The following is a 23,033-nucleotide window of genomic DNA, read 5'->3' as shown; positions in this document are numbered from 1 at the left end:
TCCACAAGTCCTGCAAGGTATGCAAGAGAACTTCTGTTATGGAAGATAGGAAAGAGATATTGGTGAAAGTAAAGCTGTAAGGGCACATCACAAGTCGTGCATGGATAGCTAGTCAGTGGAGCTTTTGCCACAAAAAGCAAAGGTTCAGGGTTCGGGTACCAGTCCAGCGCACTGTTTTAAACTTCCAAAAAGTTTCTATTACAGTATTTGTCAGCTTTTGTATGAGATTTAATTTGGTGCCACTTACATAAAAGATATTTTTTGTCTTCATTAAATCGAGTACATGACTGTTTTACATGAAAGATCCTCTGCCTCCGCATGTAATTTTCTGTAATATAGGATGGTGTGAAGGAATCTCGCTTACACATGAACTTTTCTTTATCGGCTTTAATCTACAAAATGAAATTGCAATGGAGTTGGAATTAATGGTACAAAGCAAATGATATTTCATTTTCATGTAATTACAGGTTATCTGTGGCCAATATTTTAAGATGTGGTACTGCACACACAGAAATTTCACATTATGTCCGCCAATAAGATGTGTCTTTGTGACTGCCTTTTCTTGCATGTACTTCACATTCCTTTGCTGGTGTTTTCTTAGCTCTCTTTTCCAAGTTTGGAAAATGTCTGGCTGTAAGGGGAGTCACTTTTAGTGTTTGAGGTGGGTGTCCAACCAATGATCCTTATCTTGGAGGAGATATGATTAACTGTTAAGACAGACTGATAATGGATTTTGTTCTGCTTTTTACCATTGTAATGTTACTTTTAATACAGAAAGTCACTGAGCAAGCCACGTTCAATGAATGGTGGATAAAAACATTGATAATATCCTTTTCAGTCTGGTCCATGGCATTCACTACCTGTGCAAAAGGGAATCACTGCGATCCACAGCTCCAACATTCTAATCACAGCCCATGGAAACAGACAGCTGTTGCACGATGCTATATTTTTAATCTACTTTCAAATCCATCGTCATGAAACATGGTGCACTGAAAAGTTTTCTGCTTATAGTGCTGCTGATACATTGTCCATAAAAAGGAGGAATTTCAACCAAAACCAAAACTGCTTTTCTGGAAAATAGTGTGTCAAGTGACTTCCTCTCTATATATAAATGATCCACCACCTCTTATAGTGGTTCCACTACAATGGCATGCTACTTTCTATGAGCTTAGAGCTACATGTGTAATTTCAGATTCCCTACACCAATATTCTTTCATGCAAACAAGTGAGCTATCAATGGTCCGCAGTTCCACTTCTAGCTGTTGCAGTTTATTTCTTATTGACTGGACATTTTGGCGAAGAACTGATAAACACTGAGGACTTCTTACCTTGGAGCCTTCTCGTTTTTCTTGTCTTCCTCTAAAAAATCATTTTGGATGACAAGGAGCTACAGTTTCCTTGTCATTCACTTCACTATCAACTGTTGTTTCTGCTGTCTCCTCACAACTTTTTGCATGTTTTGCTGTTAATGCTGATGGTTCTATTGCTTCTAATTTTTTTGAGGTGTTTTTGTTGTTCCTGTTGTGTCTGATGGTGACTTAGCGACTACGAGTTTGCTTCTGAAGCTATTTTCGTGCTTTTTCTTTCTTTTTTTATTTTCTTGGTTATCAGGTTCTTCATATATTCCTTACCCAAGCTGTTCTGGTGTAGTCTGTGTTTTGTGTGGAATGTGCATCCTGTATCACTCACACCAATGCATTTCACATTTTTAAAATGCCTGCAGATTTTAGCAACCTGATTATTGGCACTTTGTATCTCTTTATTAACACAGAAGTGCCTCATAAGATCATGCTGATGCAGAATATTCACAATTATGACATTTGTATGTGTGAGATTTTTCAGACACTATTTAAGATCATGCATAGCACTCGCCATTTGGTTTTTGTATATGTTATTAGAACCTCCCAAAAGTACAACAAAGTCTTTATCATATAGATTTTTTTACCTCTGTGGATGCAATTATCTTTTTAATTTTACAAAGTGGGGATCCCGGTTTCACTATACCACACAAATATATATTACTTTCTTCTCTTAGTTTATTTGCACAACCATAACCATGACTGTCTGAAAGCACAAACAGTTTGCTCTTGGATTTTACAGTCTGGAAGTCATTTTGTGTTGTTTCACTAAACACTTTAATACAACTTTGGATCGGCAGATTTCCACTGTCCATTTTTACACTTGGTTTCTTATTTGTCAGTGTCAATACATTTTCTTCTCCTGCTTTATTCACACTGTTCTTTTGTCTTTGCCTCGTTCATGAGATCTGCACGGGCCTGCACTTCCACAAGCATCAGTAGAAAGTACTTGAAACAAATTTTCATGTACAAAGATGTTACTTTCACAGTTTTTTGATTTAGCACTTGTTTCTTGCTGCTATTGTATGTCACATTTGTTCACTTTTCCTTAACAGTCACACTATCATGCAAAAATTTCAGCACATTCAGTTCACTTTTTTCAAGCTGTAATTTCAAAATACCCATTTTTAAAGTGCCAATAATAAACTGTAAACTAGTTATGTGTTCATTTAGTTTGCTAATTTCATCCTTACAGTTTTCACATGGTTTCTTCTAAACAGCAAAACACATTTTTTTGGAAAGACACATGCTTAGCTTTTACCCTTGCTGTCACCCTGACTTAAGTTTGTTCACCCGGCTCTCACCATCAATCAAATCTTTTATTAAGAAGTTTTAAGAAGATTGCCCAGCAGTGTTCATAAAAAAAAAACCGATTTGTGGCAGACAAGAGACTGGTTCCTCCACCACAACAATGCACCTGCACACAACTATCTCTGTTTGAGTATAGGCTGACCTTTGTAGAAAACACAGTGGTTGAAACACTATGAATAAGAGGAAAAATATGTTCTGTATGGAAATTTCAACACACTACAAAAATTTTGGATATGGTTGAATGAGATTTTTAAAAATCATGAGTTGAGCTTTCACAAAGGGGTGCAAAAAGCAACTGTTAAAAATTTTAGCACTGATACTGACCATAATTGAGTTATGTGATTTTTGGCCACAAATGGCACCATCTGCGGCAGTGATCGCAATTCAAATTGTGTGAAAATATCCCGGATAGTGCAGATTTTGGTACATAATTGTTCTCTTGGCAATTCAGTGGAAACTATTAGGGATTTCACTACACATTATGCTGCTTAGCATATAGAGTGTATGCTAGCCAATATTTGTAATTAACCATAATTTGTCTATTAAGAGAAGAAATGCTGTTTGGTTATAAGACTTTTCTGTCACAAACTGAAAAGAAAGAAAAAAAATCTGTACCTTATGAATAGTCACACACTTCTGCTGCATTGAAAAATTAGAAGCATATGAGCTCCTTTGGATGGATGAATCATCTGCCACTTCCCGGACATTATTTGGTGTATTATCCGATGTCTGTGGCTGTGCAACAGTTTCTATTGACTCCATGTGGAGAGCATCACAAGACTGGCTGTGTAGTCGTTCACGTGCAGCATATGTTGCTGGCACAACATCAGATGAACGAGATACAGCAAAACACTGTGACAACACTTTATCCGGGCTACCTAAGGTCTCTGGTGCTGATTTTGTCCGACCATGGTATAAAGGTGGGAGCCGATCGGCTTTCTCCTGTTCTGGTGGTGGTCTTTTCAGCTTCTTTCGTGCAATCACAAGTGTTACACATTCATTGCTCTGCAAAATAAAACAAACACAGTAAAAAATGAGCAGACCACTCACTCTAACCATTCACTAAAAATTTACTGTATCCATAGTGCAATACATAGTAAAACTAATCAGAAAGAATGTGATATGTGAAGACTGTGTGCTGGAGTTCCATTGGGCTAATTGTAGAGGGGAACTGAGTGGGGAACTCTTATGTGCACCTCCCATGGGACTGTAGGCCCTGCAAAGAAGACAAGAGTATAACTGAACAGGAAGCAAAGATGTTTGTCTTTCAGGCTGAATTAGATCTAAATCTGCATTTACATAGATACTCTGCCAGCCTCTGTACAGAGCTTGGCGATGGGTGACCTGTACCACTTCTTGTCATTTTCCCTCCTGCTTCACTTGCAAATAAAGTGAGGGAAAAACGACTATCTATATGCCTCTGTATGAGGCCTAATTTCTCGTATTTTATCTTCGTGGTCCTTACATACTATGTATGTTCACGGAAGTAGAAATATTCATCAGTCAGCTTCAAATGCTGGTTCTCTAAATTTTCTCAATAGTGTTTCTCAAAAAGAACATCGCCTTCCAACCAGGGATTCCCATTTGTGTTACTGTAGCATCTCTTAACACACTCATTTTGTTCGAACCTACTGGTAACAAATCTAGCAGCTCACCTCTGAATTGCTTTGATGTCTTCCTTCAATCTGACCTGATATGGATCACAAACACTTGAGCAGTATTCAAGAATAGGTCGCACCAGCATCCTATATGTGATCTCCTTTATAGGTGAACCACTCTTTCCTAAAATTCTCCCAATGAACTGAATTTGATCATTCACCTTCCCTACCACAGTTCTCACATACTTGATCCACCTCATATCACTTTGAAATATTACGCCTTATGCCTAGATATTTAAACGACTTGACTGTGTCTAGCAGGACACTAGTAATACTGTACCTGAACATTACAGGTTTGATCTTCCTACTTATCCACATTAACTTACATTTTTCCACATTTAGGGCTAGCTGCCATTCATCACATCACATCAACTTTTATCTCTCTACAGTCATTCAACTTCAACACCTTACCATAAACCATGGCATCATCAGCAAACATTCGCAGATTGCTGCCCACCCTATCTGTCAAATTGTGTATGTATATAGAGAACAACAGCAGTCCTATCACACTTCCCAGGCTCACTCCTGATGATACCCTTGTCTCTGATGAACACTCACCGTCAAGGACAACATACTAGGTTCTATTACTTAAGTAGTCTTCGAGCCATTCACATATCTGTGAACTTATTCCATATGCTCGTACCTTCATTAACAGCCTGCAATGGGGCAATGTGTCAAATGCTTTCCTGAAATCTACAAATATGGAATCTGGCTGTTGCCCTTCATCCATAGTTCTCAGCATATCATGTGAGAAAAGGGCAAGCTGATTTCGCATGAGCAGTGCTTTCTAAAACCATGCTGATTCATGGACATAAGTTTCAGTTTCAAGATAGTTTACTATATTCAAACTGAGAATATGTTCAAGAATCCTCCAGGAAACAGAAGTTAGGAATATTGGTCTGTAATTTTGCAGGTCCATTCTTTTACCCTTCTTGTATACTGAAGTGACCTGCATTTTTTCCAGTTGCTTGAGACTCTGCTGAGCAAGATATTCATGATAAATGAAGGCTAGGTAGGGGACCAATGCTGTGGAGTACTCTTTGTAAAATTGAACTGGGACTCCATCCGGACCTGGTGATTTATTTGCTTTCAAATCTTTCAGTTGTTTCTGTATGCAAGAGATGCTTATTACTATGTCATCCATATGGGAGTCTGTTCAATGGTCAAATGATGGTACGTTTGTATGATTCTCCTGAGTGAACAATTTCTTTAATGTGAAATTTAAAACTTTGGCTTTTGTTGTTCTATCTTCAACTGCCACACCAAACTGGTCAACAAAAGACTGAATCAAAGCCTTAGACCCTGTTAGTGATTTTACATACAACCACAATTTTCTTGGGTTCTCTGGCATATCTTTTGCTAAGGTGTGACAGTGGTAGTTGTCATACGCTTCACGCACAGATCTTTTGACAGATGCACGAATCTCTTCTAACCTTCACTTGTTGTCATTTGTGTGTTCCCTTTTGAACTGAGAGTGCAACAGCTTTTACTTCCTCAGCATACGCTGAATTTCGTTACTAAACCATGGTGGATCTCTTCCATCCTTTATCCACTTACTAGGCACAAAACTCTCCAGATTACAATTTACAATCTGCTTAAACTTTGTACATAATTCCTCTAAATCCATCTTTCTGGAACTAAGTAACACCAATTCACTGTCTAGCAGAAACACTCTCCTAGCCATCTTGACTGATTTATTAACTTTTATAATCATAGTTGCTATAATGACATCATGATCACTTGTCATTTCTATACCGAAATTTTTGATAAGGTCCGGTCTACTTGTAGCTTCAAGGTCTAAGATATTTCCACTATGTGTGGGCTGCTGAGCTAGCTGCTCAAGCCAATTGTCAGAAAATGTGTTCAAAAGTATTTCACAAGATTGATTGTCTGTCTGCCTGTCTGTACCCCCCTCTATTGGATGCTTTGGGTACTTACATGCTACTGGCCGTAGACTTTGAATGATTCTAGAACTGTCACAGCAGAATCGGGTGGCCAGTAAAAACATCCAGCAATTAATTTGGTTGCACCTACACCCATTATACATGACCAGATGACTTCGCTGTCACACTCAACTTTGACCCCAATAGAGAGTACATTTCTGTCAGTTGCAATGAACACTCCCCTTCCTATGGCCTCTAATCTGTCTTTCCAATATACATTCCATGACTCATTAAATATATCAGAGCTTTCCACTTCAGGTTTCAGCCAGTTCTCAGAATAATTTGAGCTGAGAACTTTCCTGGAGGGCAGTAAATTTGGGAACTTTACTATAAATACTTTGACAGTTTACTAATAAAACTCTGGCAGTCGAAGTGGGTTTATTCTGAATGCTGTTTGACTTCCCTTGCTGGATATCAACTGGTGAATGTTCATCAGAGCACCTCAAACTACAGCCTAGCCTAAATTCCCTCATGTGCACTCCACGAGTACTTTCCTACGTGATTAGCCGCTTCCTTTGTGTAACGCATCCCTGACCTATCAAGGGGGGTCCTACAAATCCCCACACAATAATGCAGGTCTAGAAATCTACAGACAAGACCATCACAGAGTTGACGAAGCCTTTGGTTGATACCCTCCACATGGCTCCAAACTTAAGCACCCCGATTAACTCTGGGAACAATGCTGCAAATTGTGAGCTCTGCTTGCACCCTGCGTGTGAGGCCAGTAGTCTTCATCACCTCCACCAGCCACCTGTATGAACTGAGGATTGCCTCAGAACCCATGTGGCATCCGTCATTGGTGTTGACGTGAGCCATAACATGCAGACGACTACACCATGCATGCTCGATTGCCACAGGCAAGGCCGCCTCCAAATCTCAGATGACCCCCCCCCCCCCCCCCCCCGACAGGCATACCGAGTCCACCCTGGCTTTCTTTCCAGCCCTGACTGAACACTATCTGCCAAAGGAGCTCCATAATGTGCCTAACATCGGAGCTCCCAATAACTAGCAAACCCCCCTCCCGCCCGCCCCCATGTGCCTCTTCGGACCCCGCCGAAGGAGCAGCCACCTGTCCGCTCACAGGGTGAACAGGCAAGACCAGGTGACCAGTCTCCACATTGGCCCTCTGCCTCGAGTAACACAATCACGTTGCCACATGCCACTCGCCCTGCTGTGAGGGCAGATCCACCACATCAGGTGCACTAGGAGATGCCTCAGAATCAGAGTCCGTGGGCAAAATAAGCAACACCTGAGGTTCCCCATGTGATGCATCAGATTCTCCACTACCCCTACACCCCAAAGCGGCAGCCTGAAGGTGACTGACCATAGTCAAAAGCACATTCTGCTGTTCCTGAACTGTGGTCAGTTCCTCCTGCATCAGCACACAGTATGCACACATCCTAGCCATCCTAGTAGAAATAACTGAAAAAATGAATTATAAAAGCAGACAATCCTAGATATGTAACTTCCTACCCTGCTGATGTGTCACTAACGGACACATTAATGAGCTATTTACCTGGATTTTCAGTGAGCAACTATTGCACTACAGACTGAATTAATTCACACTTACAAAAATGCAAGGTCAAACCTCTTAAATGCAAAATTTGAACTGTGTATGTTGAAGGGAGGAACTGGGTAAACTTAAAAAGTAATGCGCAAAGCTACATTTGAGCTTCCAGTATCCAACAAGTTTGAATTGTTACCTGAAGGAGGAGGTGCAGCTGTAGGTCACAGTAGAGCATAGCAGACTTTTAGTGAAGAAACTAAGCATAGATCATAAGAGAGTTTGGAAAGAAAAAATCTTGCTGAAAGATTCTAGTCCTGGCAGGGGTGTGGGTACAGGACAAATTAGGAACAATATACCAAATTGCAAGTATTGTGAAGCCAAGTGCTAGTCTCCACTAGGTGACAGGACATAAGTAAGTTGTGTAAGGATTTTGACAAAAAGGATTAGGTGATCATAGTAGTTGGAGCCTGGCTAAAGACAGAAATAACAGCAGTATGAGTGTCACGGATGGATCAATACTGCTGTGAGCCATGTGAATATGTAGTTGAGCAGGCTGTTGCTGACTGAAATGAAATCTCACATGAGTACAGTGTTTGTTGCTACAATTGGATGGAGGGGATATAACAGACATGGCCTATACCTGAATAACAGAGGGACAGACAGGTTAGCTGAGTAGCTGAGCTTATTGCACAAAATGAAGATGTATTTTTTTCAGAGGAGGTAAAGGGGGTGGGGGTGGGGTGAAGATGCACCATCACAAAAGCAAGATGCCTGTGGTTAATGGTTCAGTGGTGTTGGAGGGATATCTTTTCAGGTTAGAGTCAGGAGGATTGAGTAATAAGGCCAAAGAGCATCTTGTCTGTTTGGAAAATTTAGAGGTTTACTACATCTAATCTGTATTACTCTTTCAACTTGCTGTTTTTTCCCATCATCTGTTTTTATTTTTCACTATTCTTTTCTTCCTGTACCACATAACTGAAGCTGGTACAGTGTTTGTTTATGCATTATCTTTAAATTCCAACTCTCTTTAGCAACTTTCCCTTAATTTTTACCTCCCTCTTTCATTATACGCAACAGTAATGCCCATGACAACTGACATACAGTTTCTGGTGGGTCCAGATATTCACATTTATAGTCAAATCTTTTGAACAACCCAGAATGTTCAAGTAGCATGTAGTATCAGTTTTATGTTGATGAATAAATCAATTTTCAACATGACAGACACAGAGGAGAGTATGGGTATCCTCACAAATATATAATGTAATTCATGTTACGGTTTAACGTATCAGTGTAGGCATGTTGTGGTCAATGTGTGGGGCTGCCAAGCGGATGCAGGTTCGATTCCTAGCACTGCCAGGGTTGTTTCCTTGGTGGGAGAACTGGAATGGGGTGCACTCAGCCTAATGAGGCGTCCTGAGGAGCTACTTGATTGAGAAATAGCAGCTACAAGGTCAAGAAAGCCAACAACAACATGAGTGCTGTGTGTGCTGACCCCATGCCCCTCCAAACCACACCCAAATAATGCTACTGGCAGAGCATAACATGGCAGTCAGGCCCAAATGTGGAGCTTTGGTTGCATTGTGGGCATGTTGATTGAAATCAGCTGCAACTTCAATCAAGAGATCAATTTAAATATCCAACTACATCACGGAGCCTCCTCCAGCCAGAACTAAAAGTTCCACAGAGTGTCTTGTGCATAATTGTAGATATCCAGGATACACACAGGATTCATATTTTGTAACAACCATGTGCTTGGAATTATTATCTGTGAAATTTCCAGATCACAAAAAATTCATCACTACAAGCATATTTTGACAAACATGTGGAGATAAACCTGCATATTCCGCTACTTTCATCACTGAAAAACTCTTAGCATTCTAAAGTACTGCGACCTTTTCATGCCATTCTATCATGTCCCTCTTGCATCCCCTTTTACAAAAGTAATATCAGATAGGAGCTACATCATAATGCCTCTGTGCATGCTCTAACAATGTGAATTTGAGAATCAACCACTACTCAAGCAAACAGAATAGGTGTTGAGCAGAAGACAGGCAAAGATGAAGGATGATCATTATTTTGTCTTTTGGATGCACATTCCTTCTCAGAGCTAACCCCCCCCCCCCCCCCCCCGACACACACTATATTTGTTATAACAGTTATCAATGAACAATCAATTACAAAAGGTAAGATCAGCCATAAATCACCAAAAATAGTGATAACATGATTGTTATTTTAGTGGCTAATTTTGAAATATCAATTCTGAGACCTGAATAAACCCTACCAGTTTCAACATGAAGGTCTGTTCACCAAACAAACCCATGACAAGTAACTGGTGGCTCTTATGTATCACTTTCTGCATGTGTGAGTAAACTGTTTATACTGATACAAATTAATCAAAATATTCATTCAATGCAGCACTGTGATCCTGAACATATAACTACAAAATTAAGTTGTAATATATACAATAACAGATTAATCATCACCTGAATTAGCTTCGAAGCCTGATCAAGCCAACAGCTTGCCAAGTCTTTGCCATTGACAGACAGAATGCGATCATAAGGTTCTAGGTGTCCACTTTGCGCAGCAGGACTGCCCTGCATGATTTCCATTATAAAAATACCTGGTTCCATCCACCAACCACTCAGGCGAACACCAAGCTGCTGATTTGGCTGATGTTCAAGTGTTACAGTGTGAACCTCTACAACAGTAAATAAAACAAAAAATAAACTTTATGGTTACATCCCACAGTCTCATATTCTGAACAGGTAAATCTCATTAGAAAAAGTTGTTCAATGAAAGCTGTAAGACACAAATAAGAAATGGTATTTATGTCAACAAAAATTAATATTTTTATTTGGAAACATACAATTCTGAACTCTGTGGGGGAAACAGTGTTGAAGCTTGATTAACATGTACAGCAAAAGGGAAATTTTGTAAATTATCATGAAAAAAGGATGTGTGTATCACAGTCCTATGCAATGTTATGTCTGAAATTTGCTTGCATGTACAAGGCCAGTGTGAAAAACAAACAGTGAAAGAAAAGAGTAAAAAGGAAGTTTTTCACTATAGCTTGTTGGTATAGATTAGCTATGAACCTGTAATAAAACTGGTCAATGATACATACAACTCAATCCAACAAAGCTTCACATACTTGTTTTTACATGTATATTTAAAACTTAAATCACATTTAGAACACATGTATTCTTGCATAAAAGTGAAGTACATGTATATCACATCTGAACTCTTAATGACATTAGTTCAAAAATATTTGGGAGACTGTCATTTTTAAATAACTTTCTTGGAATTTATGTTAAAATCATATTTGCAATAATAATAACTGCATTATTATTATTATTATTATTAATATTGAATAATGAAACATTTAGAAAATAACAAAAGAATGTGTAATAGGAATTAAGTACTTCTGTTTACATCATGAATAATACCTTTATCTATGTGTTTTGAAACCACTTTCTCAGCAGTAAAAACAGTATTATATTTTTGATATAAATCAGATAGTCAGCTGCGAGATGTGTCATGCCCCAATGACTAAATTTATAGGTGGCACAAATACCTTATTACATCCAAGACAAGTGATGGTTATCTGCTCACTTCTAGAAGTGTGTAACAGGTCTACAGTTATGTACTGACAGGATGAATATTACAGTTTTTGTATATTCACAGTGTGTCTTTGCCAGACTCATTATTTTGTTCAGTACCAAACTTTTTTGTTGCTGTATATGAATCTTCCAAGTCTCAAACAAACGAAACTTAGCGGAGCAATAAAAAGCTTGATATCCAAGTCAGAATGAACACATGCATAACTCTCTCCAATTCCTTCAAACAAAACATTTTTTCATTTATGGACAAGACATCTGTTTATACAATCAGGTGACTAAAGTCATGTGATAGTGACATGCACATATACATATGGCAGTAGTATCATGTACACATGGTAAAAAAGGATAGCGCACTGGTGGAGCTGTCATTTGCTCTCATGTGACGAAGTTTCTGACGTGATTACGGCTGCACGGTGGGAATTAAAAGACTTTAAGTGTGGAATAGTAGTTGGAGCTAAAAGCGTGGGATATCCCATTTTGGAAATCATTAGGCAATTCAATATTCCGAGATCTACAGTGCCAAGAGTGAGCCGAGAATAGCAAATTTCAGGCATTAACTCTCACCATGGACAACGCAGTAGTCACTGACTTCACTTAATGACCGAGAGCAGTGGCAATTGCGTAGAGTTGAATGTGCTAACAGACAAGCAACACTGCATGAAATACCCACAGAAATCACAGTGGGATGCACAATGAATGTGTGTGTTAGGACAGTGTGGTGAAATTCGGTGTTACGGGGCTATGGCAGTGGATGACCAATGCAGGTGCCTTTGCTAACAGCACATCGCCCACAGCACCTCTCCTTGGCTCGTGACAATATTGGTTGGACCCTAGGTTACTGGAAAGTTGTGGCCTGGTCAGATGAATCCTCATTTCAGTATGCAAGAGCTCATGATGGGGTTTGAGTGTGGTGCAGACACCACAAATCAATGGATACAAGTTGTTTACAAGGCACTGTGCAATCTGGTGGTGGCTCCATAATGGTCTGGGCTGTGTTTACATGGAATGGAGTGGGTCATCTGGTCCAACTGAACCAATCATTGACTGAAAATGGTTATTTTTGGCTACTCTGAGACTATTAGCAGCCATTCATGAACTTCATGTTGCCAAACAATGACAGAATTTTTATGGATGATAATGTGCCATGTCACCAGGTTACAATTGTTTGTGATTGGTTTGAAGAACATTCTGGACAATTCAAATGACAATTCTGGCCACCCAGCTCTCCATTGAAAATTTATGGGACATAATAGAGAGGTCGGTTTGTGAACAAAATTCTGCAAAGGCAACACTTTCGCAACCACCAAGCACCAAGCACCACACAAGCACCACGGCTCAATATTTCTGCAGGGGACTTCTGCCAACTTGTCAAGTGCATGCCATGTCAAGCAGCTGCACTACGCCACACACAATTAGTCCGACATGACTTTTTTGTTTTAACTCTTCTAATTCTGTAGGACCAAATTGAGGAGCAAATCTCCAAGGTCAAGGAACATATCAGTACATGAAATTACAATGTAAAAGTAATACAGATAAAATAAAATGTTTATGAACCCAAAAAAAGACAATCCAGAAATTTATGTAAATGCAATCAGTAATATAACACAGAAATCAGCTTAATTTTTCAAGGAACTCGTCAACAGAATAGAAGGACTGATCTGTGATGAAACTCTTCAGTTTCAATTTGAAAGCTCATGGATTACAGCTAAGATCTTTGAGTTCTTGTGGTAGCTTATTGAAAATGGATGCAGCATTATACTGCATACTTTTTTGCACAAGTGTCAAGGAAATGCAATCCAAATGCAGATTAGATTTCTGCCTACAATTACCTGAGTGAAAGCTGCTAATTCTTGGGAATAAGCTGATATTGTTAACAAGAAATGACATTAAAGAATATATATACTGAGAGGCCAATGTCAGAATCCCCAGACTAATGAACAGGGGCTGGTAAGAGGTTCACAAACTTACACCACTTATTTCCTGGACCATCCACTTCTGAGCCAAAAATATCCTTTGAGAATGGGAAGAGTTACCCCAAAATATAATACCATACATCATAAATGAATGAAAATAAGCAAAGTAGACTACTTTTTGTGTAGACCTATCACTTACTTCAGATACCGTTAGAACACTAAACATGTCAGCATTAAGTCTTTGAACGAGATCCTGAACGTGGCTTTCAATGAGAGTTTACTACCTATCTGAACACTTAGAAGTTTGAATTGTCCAGTTTCATTAATCATATGCCTATTCTGTGAAATTAAAACATCAGGTTCTGTTGAATTGTGTGTTAGAAACTGTTGGACCAGTATGTACTCTGCGTATTTTTCACACACACACACACACACACACACACACACACACACACACACACACACACAGAGAGAGAGAGAGAGAGAGAGAGAGAGAGAGAGAGAGAGCTAGCTGGGTACTGGCAATTTCAGAACACAAAGTAATATCCAAATAGTGTTCCTGTAATGACACACTAATCTTTTCAATTCAGAAACTGGTACTGTGCATATAACCAGTTTTATTGTAAATAGTTGTCTCTTTGTGGATTTAACAACCTTCACATCTTTCAGTGTGTAATTCAGTAAAGGCATCAGCTGTCATCTGATTAAATGAAGTCCAAGCCAATTATAAAATTACTGTCTTCACCACTGCAGACACCGAGTATAAAAATTGTTTGAATGCCAACATGAAGATGATGTGTGTACTGGTATTGTTTCTATGCTGTAATATCAGTACTCTGTGGCTTGGTGAGGATTATTACTGGCGACAGGGACAATGAAGACAAGCAATTTGTGAGTATGTATTTGTGATGTTGGTCACTTCCCACCACTACAAGGATGCACAATCATACCAACAGAAAATCCTGGGAACTACAGAACACTGGAGACACATTAATCTAAAAGCAATATATGAACAAACACATATACTTGTGGAATTGTTACTGATTCTTAGCAAATAGTTATCTTTTAATCAGTTAACAATTACTAACACAAACCTTCTACATAATGAGATGAAGAGCGGGCGGCATAACTTTCAATTCTTTCACGGTAGACGCCGAGGCGTAGGACAGGACATAATTTCCTTAGAGCCTGGCATGCCTGAAAATGTTTAGAAATTTTTGTTACACTTAGTACAGCACACAAAACCAGAATGTTTGTGATTTATGGGCACCATAAATATTGATAGATTGTTGATGCTTGTAACAGGATCCCATCTCTTGATGATTTCTCTCTCTTAACAGGAATATGTTCATAGCAAAGCCATATGGGCAGCAGAGTCTAACGAATTCATAGACTGAGACAGACAGAGAGTGAATCAGCAAAACAGGTTTCATAATTATACTCCTCTGTTAGTATACATACCTGTACCTTTCTTATAACACTGTATTTCTTGACCCAATGTTTGTCTGAATTTATCATATTTTGAAGCATTAAATAAAATGTACAATAACCATTATCAAAACATAGCAAAACATTTTTTCTTTCACACAAGTGCTAGTCCTACAGAGCACATATTGTGACACTAATGACACATTGCCCCACACTTCAATTTGGTCACCCACTGCTGAGAAACTTCAAAAGATCATGCTATTTGCAAAACTTTTGCCGACGAGGTTTTTTCACAGAGTAAAGCCTTGTGGCACACTTCCTTGTCTGGAGCTAAACAGATAACTGTGTCGCGTGCTATACAGTCTGCATAAGAGTCATTATGGGCATCAGTAACGATTTGACACTTATGGCAAAGGCCGTGAAGTTTGGCTGCCCAGGCCTTGCATGTCTAGTTTGATTTCTTGCGGCATTAGTAGAATTCAACTCACACTGCTATGATGTGTGTTTGTTTGTGATGGTAGTTGGACAATAAGCTACATGTGGGACCAAAAGTAAGATCTGCCAGTTCTTATAAAGGGGCAGGCTGACACAGTGATTGATACACCTTAGGTGGAATCCACGAGAGGAATAAGGCTTAGCAGAAATTTGAGTTGTCTCATCCCAAGCTGAAAAATGCTGTTTGAGTCTTTTTTTGTAAGCTTTCTGATCCTCGGATGGATCATCATATGGAGGAAAAGTTGGTGGACAGACCAGTGGAACAGTACCCCTCTGTTGATGGAAGCTGACAAAGTGGTCACTGCCAAAGTAAGCTGTTCAATCAGGGACAGTAGCACAGCGTCTATAATGACTAAACCTGATGAAACCACACTTAAAGACTGCACGTAAGGAAATGATTCCAAACTCATCGCCAATCATGTAATAACCAAGTTATACACAAAACCGATCCGAGTAACACAGATATGGCTTTATTCATAAACCTCTGAACAATAACGGAAATAAGCCTCTCGGGAGTCCACACGTAACAAGACAAAAGAATCATACAGAAGATGCAATATAAATGATACATAGAACAACTGATGTCAGCAGTACATACTAAAAGAACATAGTGAGGATGAGTCAGCACTGCTCTGCGTGTGTCACTGGCAGACAGAACAGTGGAGACTGTGTGTGCAAGCTTCCTACAGGCGGCCGTGGCCGGTCTGCGCTGATACAACCGGCAGTTGATTCAAGTACACACATGAGGCTACACTACACTCAGCACATTCACACTCACATGTACTAGTAGCACGATACATCATCTACCATAGCTATTGTAGCTGACAAGATGGTGTTTCAAGCTAAGCATAAAGTAATATTCTGCCATCTATATCATATTATAAAGATTGAAGAGAATGTCTTTGACATTCTAAGGCTTATTGATGACTAACAACATCTACAAAAGAAAAAAAGGTGCAACCTCGATAGAAAAAAAATTACATGTAATTGCATCACGGTCACAAATTTCTACAAAGATTTCCTATCTTCTGTTCTCAAAACTAACAACATGATACAGTGAATGTTATAATTATCGTGTGCTGATCGTGAACAGCACAAAATTCACAATCAGTTATTTATACTGACAAGAGGTTATTGCAGATCTCATTGACTGAAATGAAACGTCAGTGGTCCCCGACCTGTGAGCTCTCTGGCTGGCAGCACAGAACACCACTGTCTGTTTAACATCACAAGGAAATTTCCACAATTCAAAACAACAGTTACAGAAAGCCCATTATCTTTCACTGAAAACATCCTCAAATTTCTCCACATAATGCTTGATCTTTTAGAATGGTTTACAAGAAAGCTGGGGATTTTGCTCTGATCTTGTCTCGTCCTACCATGCTCATTGCCTAACAGCCTGACTAGTTCAAAAATGGCTCTGAGCACTACGGGACTTAACATCTTACATCATCAGTCCCCTAGAACTTAGAACTAGTTAAACCTAACTAACCTAAGGACATCACACACAACCATGCCCAAGGCAGGATTAGAACCTGCGACCGTAGCAGTCTCGCGGTTCCGGACTGCAGCGCCTAGAACCGCACGGCCACCGAGGCCGGCAGCCTGACTAGTTGTGAGGTTCTCAGCAGTAGGTACCCCTAAAAAGTTTCATTGTGCTGCCTACCAATTCTGATTATAATCACATGGAAGCTTTCCTCATTCTACCGAGGAAGGACTGCCTCTCAAGTTCATTGGAGATTTTAAGAATGTATACATCAACAGTGCACATTTGTGATGTAAGCCATCCAGTCTTGTACACTGCCTCGGTGTTCAAATTCTGATACTTTGGACAGTGTCCAGTTTGCCCCCATTGAGCACCACTTTTTTGGTGCCTATTTTAGAAATTCTCTACCTGCCACATGGATCTGAAATGAAAAGTCTATGCCTCACTGTCAGCTGGGTCATTGGAGATAAAGTAAAACCTTAGACAGAGGAGAATGGGGGAAATAACTGGCCATGACCTTATCAGAGGTTGGCACCACCTCCCTTAGTGGGCATGACTCAAGACTGTCTATTAACAGGGTCACTTGGTATCAGATATTCAGAGTATGTCACAGTATGTATTGTAATGACAAACTATGGTAGCAGAGTGCTTAAAGCCATAGGCAAGGACTGATGCAGTTCGCTAACAAACACCATTGACCTACATCACATCCTTTCAGCAACAATTTCACCTCCTTGGAAGGTGTAAACCTGTGGCATAGGAGCACCAGCCACATTGAAATTTATCTCCAGTATACATTCTTTTAAATCTTACCTGTACGAAGAGATCAAGTCCTCCTGAAAGCACATTCCACTAATGTACAACTACTGTTCTGTCAAAAACGTTCGAAGACAAATTTAATTTTCCACACAGGTGGGGGAGGGGGGAGGAGTAAGGGTAGGGGGGGGTGGAGGAGGGGTCCTGCAGCAGATGGAGGATGAACTGGGGAATTTTTTGTCTTTCTCATACAGACATCTACATCATTCTCATCTCTGACAAGACTAAGGCTTACTGTCGCCAGATAAAAATGTTGGCGTACTTCTTGCTGGTTTATGATCTACCTTAAATAAGTTGTTTTTGTCTTTGGTGTAGTGGGTGGTTCAGCAATTATTTTTTGTGTATTGTTGTGGGTTATGCATTTCTAGACTTTTTGTTAACTTTAGAATCCCTGCCAGGCAGCTGAGCTGGTGTTGGTAGAACAACATAGTTCAGAAACCTGCCACGGAGATCACATGCATCGCATCCTATGGACCCGCTGACAGAAGCATTTACTTGCGAGCAGCAGTAAGCAGCGTACGCCAGTGTTCCTGCAGAGTTAAACTGCCACGAACCTAGCCTTGCGCTTCATGCCGAGAGTTGGCGTGTACTGTCATTAGCCGCCCACACCAACCATGTAAATTGTAACGTGCATATCTATGTGGGTTCGGACACTCAGTTTCCCGTGGTTCAATTTGCATGGCGAATTCGTTCCACTCATGGGGTTCTGTTCCCCAGTTGTTACGGAGTCACCATCAGACTGCAAAGTACCTGTGAAGAAAATGTTGAGTAGCAACGGTGTCATAACTTCAGCATTTTGTAAAGTGGTGACAAAGGGCGTTCTTACAGGTGTGATATCCCTGTTCTTTTTCCTTTCCACATTTTCATAGTATTCACTTTGGCCTACAACTGACACAGCATTTCTGCAACACTCACAGGAACATTTGTGCCTACAGAAGGAACAGCAGAAGGAGCTGCAGCCACCCACTCGTGGGGCACTTTTCTTCTCTGCCTCTGACGTCATTTGCTGGTTCTGATGTGGCTACAGAAAGGTGGGTGAATTATCTACGCCGATTCTTGCTGCACTCTTGGGTAAGGCATATCGTCAATAGGGCTCAAAAGACTGCCTTGGTGTTGTCATCATCCAGTAGTGAGGGTTTATAGGAAGTTGTCCAAAATTTGAAGCCCTCCACTGAGCCTGGGAAGCTTCTCTTTGAGTAACTTTTCAGCCTTTTATGCAGTATTTTGACCTTCAGACCCACATGGATGTGGCACAGTTGCAGTTTAACTGAGCCAGTGGTCCTTTCAAGATTGTCGTTTGTTGCATGTTCGACAGACTGCCCACATGTGCAGACCAATGTGTGGGGTATTCCGTCAAATAGGACATTTGGCAATTGTTTATGACAATCAGAGAGCTGCAAGTCGGTCGTTGCATGCCCCAATGTTTTCCCTGGACTCTGGCGCTGTCTCTGATGCCCCATGCATGTCGTGCCAGTGTATTTTGCTGGTGTTGATTCTGGATGGGTGGCCAGTCAAATTTAAAGTCGACACGGGAGTGTCAATCAGCCTCAGTTAGGATACATAAATCATCATGGGGTGCCCAGTGTTGCAAGTAAACACTGCATTACTTCGGGAGGGCAATTCTCCATCTCTACAAATTACGAGAATGTGGAACGCCAACTTACACTGTTAGAGGTCAATTCGTCATTAGTGCAAAATACCTTAGGTGTTGACACCTTTTCTGTTTTTAGTTTTTGGATCATTGACAAAGTGCATTTAATGTCTCAATCCAAACCTTTTCATGATTTGGACTCCTTACAGCAGTCCTACAGCCCGCTGTTTGAAAACGCCTTGTGCTGGGCAGAAAATAACTTGGCCCATATTTCTCTTCAGCTGTCGGCAATCCTGAAATTTTGTCGCTCCCACCCAAATTGCAGAGTTGACAGGATCAAGGTGTCATTTCTCTATATCGTCGAGACAGTGGGCCACCCTTTTGGTAGTGATTCAGAAGCATGATGGCACCATGAACATTTGCGGCAGTTTTAAACTGTCAGTCAGTGTGCAATGTGTTGCAGAATCATATGGGCGGGGGGGGGGGGGGGGGGGGGGGCAGTAGTTTTCCCACACTGACTTCTGTGACACTTACCTGCAGCTGCTGTTGGACACAGTTTCTCACACTTTCCTGGCCCTCATCACTCCTTGTGGGATTTACCAGTTTAATCGTTTACCTCTTGAAACCATATCTGCACCGGGAACTTACCAGAGATATTTGGAGCAGTTGATTCATGACATTACCTGTTGCATTAATTACATTGATGGCACCTGGGTCATGGGGCCTACTCGAGAGAAGCATTTACGGAACCTTCAGTCAGTTTTTCAACTTCTCCTGGAGAATGGCCTTTGTTGCAAGCTGGAGAAGTGCAGTTTTTTCCCCCTAAAGGTGCATTTTTTGGGTAATGTGCTTAGTAAAGACGGTCTCATCCATACATCTGACCATATCAAAGTGACTGTCAAGCTACCAGCAGCCAAGAACTTGAAGGAGCTCCAATCTTTCAAGATTTCATATTGTGCACAGTTCATTCCCAGGCTGTGCACATCTGCCAGTCTCTTAACTGGCTTCATCAGAAGGGCATCAAGTTTGTCTTGTCTGTGGACTGTCAATGGATGTTTCTGTCTCTCAAGCAGTGTTTGTGTACTACTCCCTGTCTGGTTTCCTTTACACCAGGTAAATCTTTAAACCCGGCTTGTGACGCATACCAGTATGGCATTGGTGTCGTCATGTCCCATCAGAACCAGGACAGCATCACACAGTTCATCACTTATGCACTGAAGACACATCCTACTGCACACCACAATTACTCACAGGTGGAAAAGGAGGCACTAGTTACTATTTTCAGGTTTAAAAGTTTCACATCTTCCTGTACAGGCTGAGATTCCTCTCATCACTTACCACAGACCATTGGTTTCCTTATTTGCCCCTCGTTCCAAACTGCCATTTAGGATCACCCACTGGTTGCAGACGTTGGTCCACTTTCTCAGTAACTATCCTCATGACATCTGTTACTGGTTCACCACCCAGCATACTAGTGCTGATGTGCTCTTGCAGCTACTAGTGGGCCCAATGCAGAATTCGATTGGCAGGTGACTCTCATGTTCCTGTTGGATGATGCCTTGCAGCAAAACATGTCAGATTTTCCACTGACAGCATGAAAAGTCATGACTGCCACAACTGGAGATCCATCTGTTTCCAGAAAATCATTTCACCAGTCCAAATGAATTGACCAGAGCATGTCTATTCTATTGCAGATCCAATTTGACACACATTTTTCTTCTAAATGCTTAACTCCACATTGTCCCGGGGGTCTTCATGCTTGCCACAGATGAGTAATGCCATCAAGTGGTTGTCCCCTCACAGCATCGCGTCCTTGCATTGGGGTATGACTCGGGTGAAGGGATTGGTGTGATGTTGCACTACTAGCTGGTGATCAATCTGGTGTGAGCTTGTGGATGAAGGTATTGGCGTGATGTCAGGGGAACGAGCTTGCAGATGAAGGCATTCTGTCTTCCTTGGTGGAGCCCACGGATTTCGAGCTGCCCCTCTCCTTCTGCCTTCTCTGCAGCTTCGTTGGTAGAGGTGGTTTCATCCCCACTACCGGCAGTGGACTTGCCTTTGCTGCAGGCTACATGTTCTTCCACCCTTCTGGCAGAGCCAGCAATGTTGGTGTTGCCTTCTTCAGCGGTCAGTCCACTGCCATTTCTGCACTGGACATCACGGCCAAAGCCTGGTCATTTCTGGCTTTAAGTGGCCTTTTCAGGTGGGAAGGATTAAGTATCCCCGCCAGCAGGCATCACAATGGAGACAGATAAGCTGGCATGGGTAGAACAGCGCAGTATTTCAGAAATCTGCCATGGAGGTTGCACGCATCATGTCATATGAACAGACCCACTGACAGAAGTGTTTACTTGTGAGGAGCAGTAAGTGGTGCACACCAGTGCTCCTTGCACTTCATGTGTAGAGTAGTTGTGTGCTCGGTCGTTAGCCACCCACACCAGCCACGTGCTGAGTAAATTGCCACGCGTGTATTTAAGTGGGTCAGTACGCTTCGCTTCCTGTAGTTCAATTCGCAAGTTGAGCAGCTTCCACTCATGGGGTTCTGTTTCCCAGTTGTTACCGAGCCACGTCAAGTACCCGCACAGACCATGCTGAGTGGCAGCATTGTCACTGAACATAAACTGGGTCAAAGAAATATAGTGGAGACAAACAAATATCAAATAGAAATTATAGTTATATACTGGACAATTTCAAACTACATTTAGTATTGGCAGAAAAAATCAGAGTTTATTAACTTATCGTGATGTCAAAGAAATAAATGTTAATTCCTTCACCTTCAGAGTGAGTGAGTGAGTGAGTGAGTGAGTGAGTGAGTGAGTGTGTGTGTACTTTAAATTATAGGAAATTACCAAGTGCAATGTTAACAAAACGACATTACAAAAGAAAGAAAAATTGTGTGTACATATCCCTACCTGGTGATGTGTGGCATTTGTCATGTCTGTCCCATTAATTTCGATGAGTTGATCACCAGGGCGCAGACGACCATCCTGGGATATTAAACCATCTTCAAATACTTCTTGCACCACAATGCAGTGCTGGAACACAATAATAATAATAATAAATATTCGAAAAGTATCTACGATCACACAAAACCAATATAGTAAGGAACAAAATGAACAGCAGAAGAGAGGAAAGAAAACAGCAGAAAGCTGAAATGAGCACTGCAGAATGAAAAGCTCACTTGTCTATGTAAACATGATTCTTAGTTGGTATGTAGTGGAAAAGGTTAATAACCCTGAAAATATTATGGGAATGATTCAACAGAACAAAAACGCTAACGAATAGAAGCATCGAACACCACCCATGTAAGAAATTATAACAGATTCTAAGGCTTTCAATTGTGACTGTTTGATACAACAAATTAATAATTATAGAATAATTTTTGTAAGACAGCTATATAATGGTAATTTGATAAACTGTGAACTGCGCATGAAATATTAAAGAATGTTTATATGAATATATTAGCAAGATACTGCGAATCACTATTGCCGAAAATCATTTTTATATCCAATGAAATTGCATAGAGCATTCAATGTGGGACAAGCAACAGAGCCGAGGAACTACAGGATGAAAACACCAGGCAGATATGTCTAAATCACACTGTTAACAATATTCAAATAAAAAGAGCATTTTCTTTGTAAAGTATTTCTGACAACTATCATAAATTAAACAAACTTTTAATTAACACACAAACATATTTTGTCATATTTGTGAACTTTTACATGTTGTTTCACACACAATACTAACACATATAAAGTAACAGGAAACTTTTACAAAATAGAAAAGTCTTAAACAATTGCTGAAAAATCACAAAAGCTTTAAACTACTAGTGATACATGGTGTTTCCCCATACACATGAGTAAACGAATTAAATTGCTTTTGTGGTGTCATCTATTATAAGTGTTTG

The 23,033-nt window shown here is 40.5% G+C and overlaps 1 protein-coding gene across 3 annotated transcripts in view; it reads right to left on the bottom strand.

Moving 5' to 3' along the window:
- Positions 1–23,033, bottom strand: part of LOC126470904 (ligand of Numb protein X 2-like) — a 492,663-nt gene that overhangs the window by 26,645 nt on the left and 442,985 nt on the right. For all 3 annotated transcript variants that reach the window (XM_050098936.1, XM_050098935.1, XM_050098934.1), the window contains 4 exons: positions 22,039–22,161; positions 14,405–14,507; positions 10,261–10,475; positions 3,285–3,674 (listed from right to left, as the gene is read on the bottom strand). In XM_050098936.1, the coding sequence (XP_049954893.1) occupies positions 3,285–3,674; positions 10,261–10,475; positions 14,405–14,507; positions 22,039–22,161 (831 nt within the window). The remainder of the gene's footprint in view (positions 1–3,284; positions 3,675–10,260; positions 10,476–14,404; positions 14,508–22,038; positions 22,162–23,033) is intronic.

The sequence above is a fragment of the Schistocerca serialis genome, chromosome 3 (assembly GCF_023864345.2).
Source record: "Schistocerca serialis cubense isolate TAMUIC-IGC-003099 chromosome 3, iqSchSeri2.2, whole genome shotgun sequence".
Classification (NCBI taxonomy): Eukaryota; Metazoa; Arthropoda; class Insecta; order Orthoptera; family Acrididae; genus Schistocerca; species Schistocerca serialis.
This window is presented reverse-complemented; position numbering and strand designations above follow the sequence as displayed.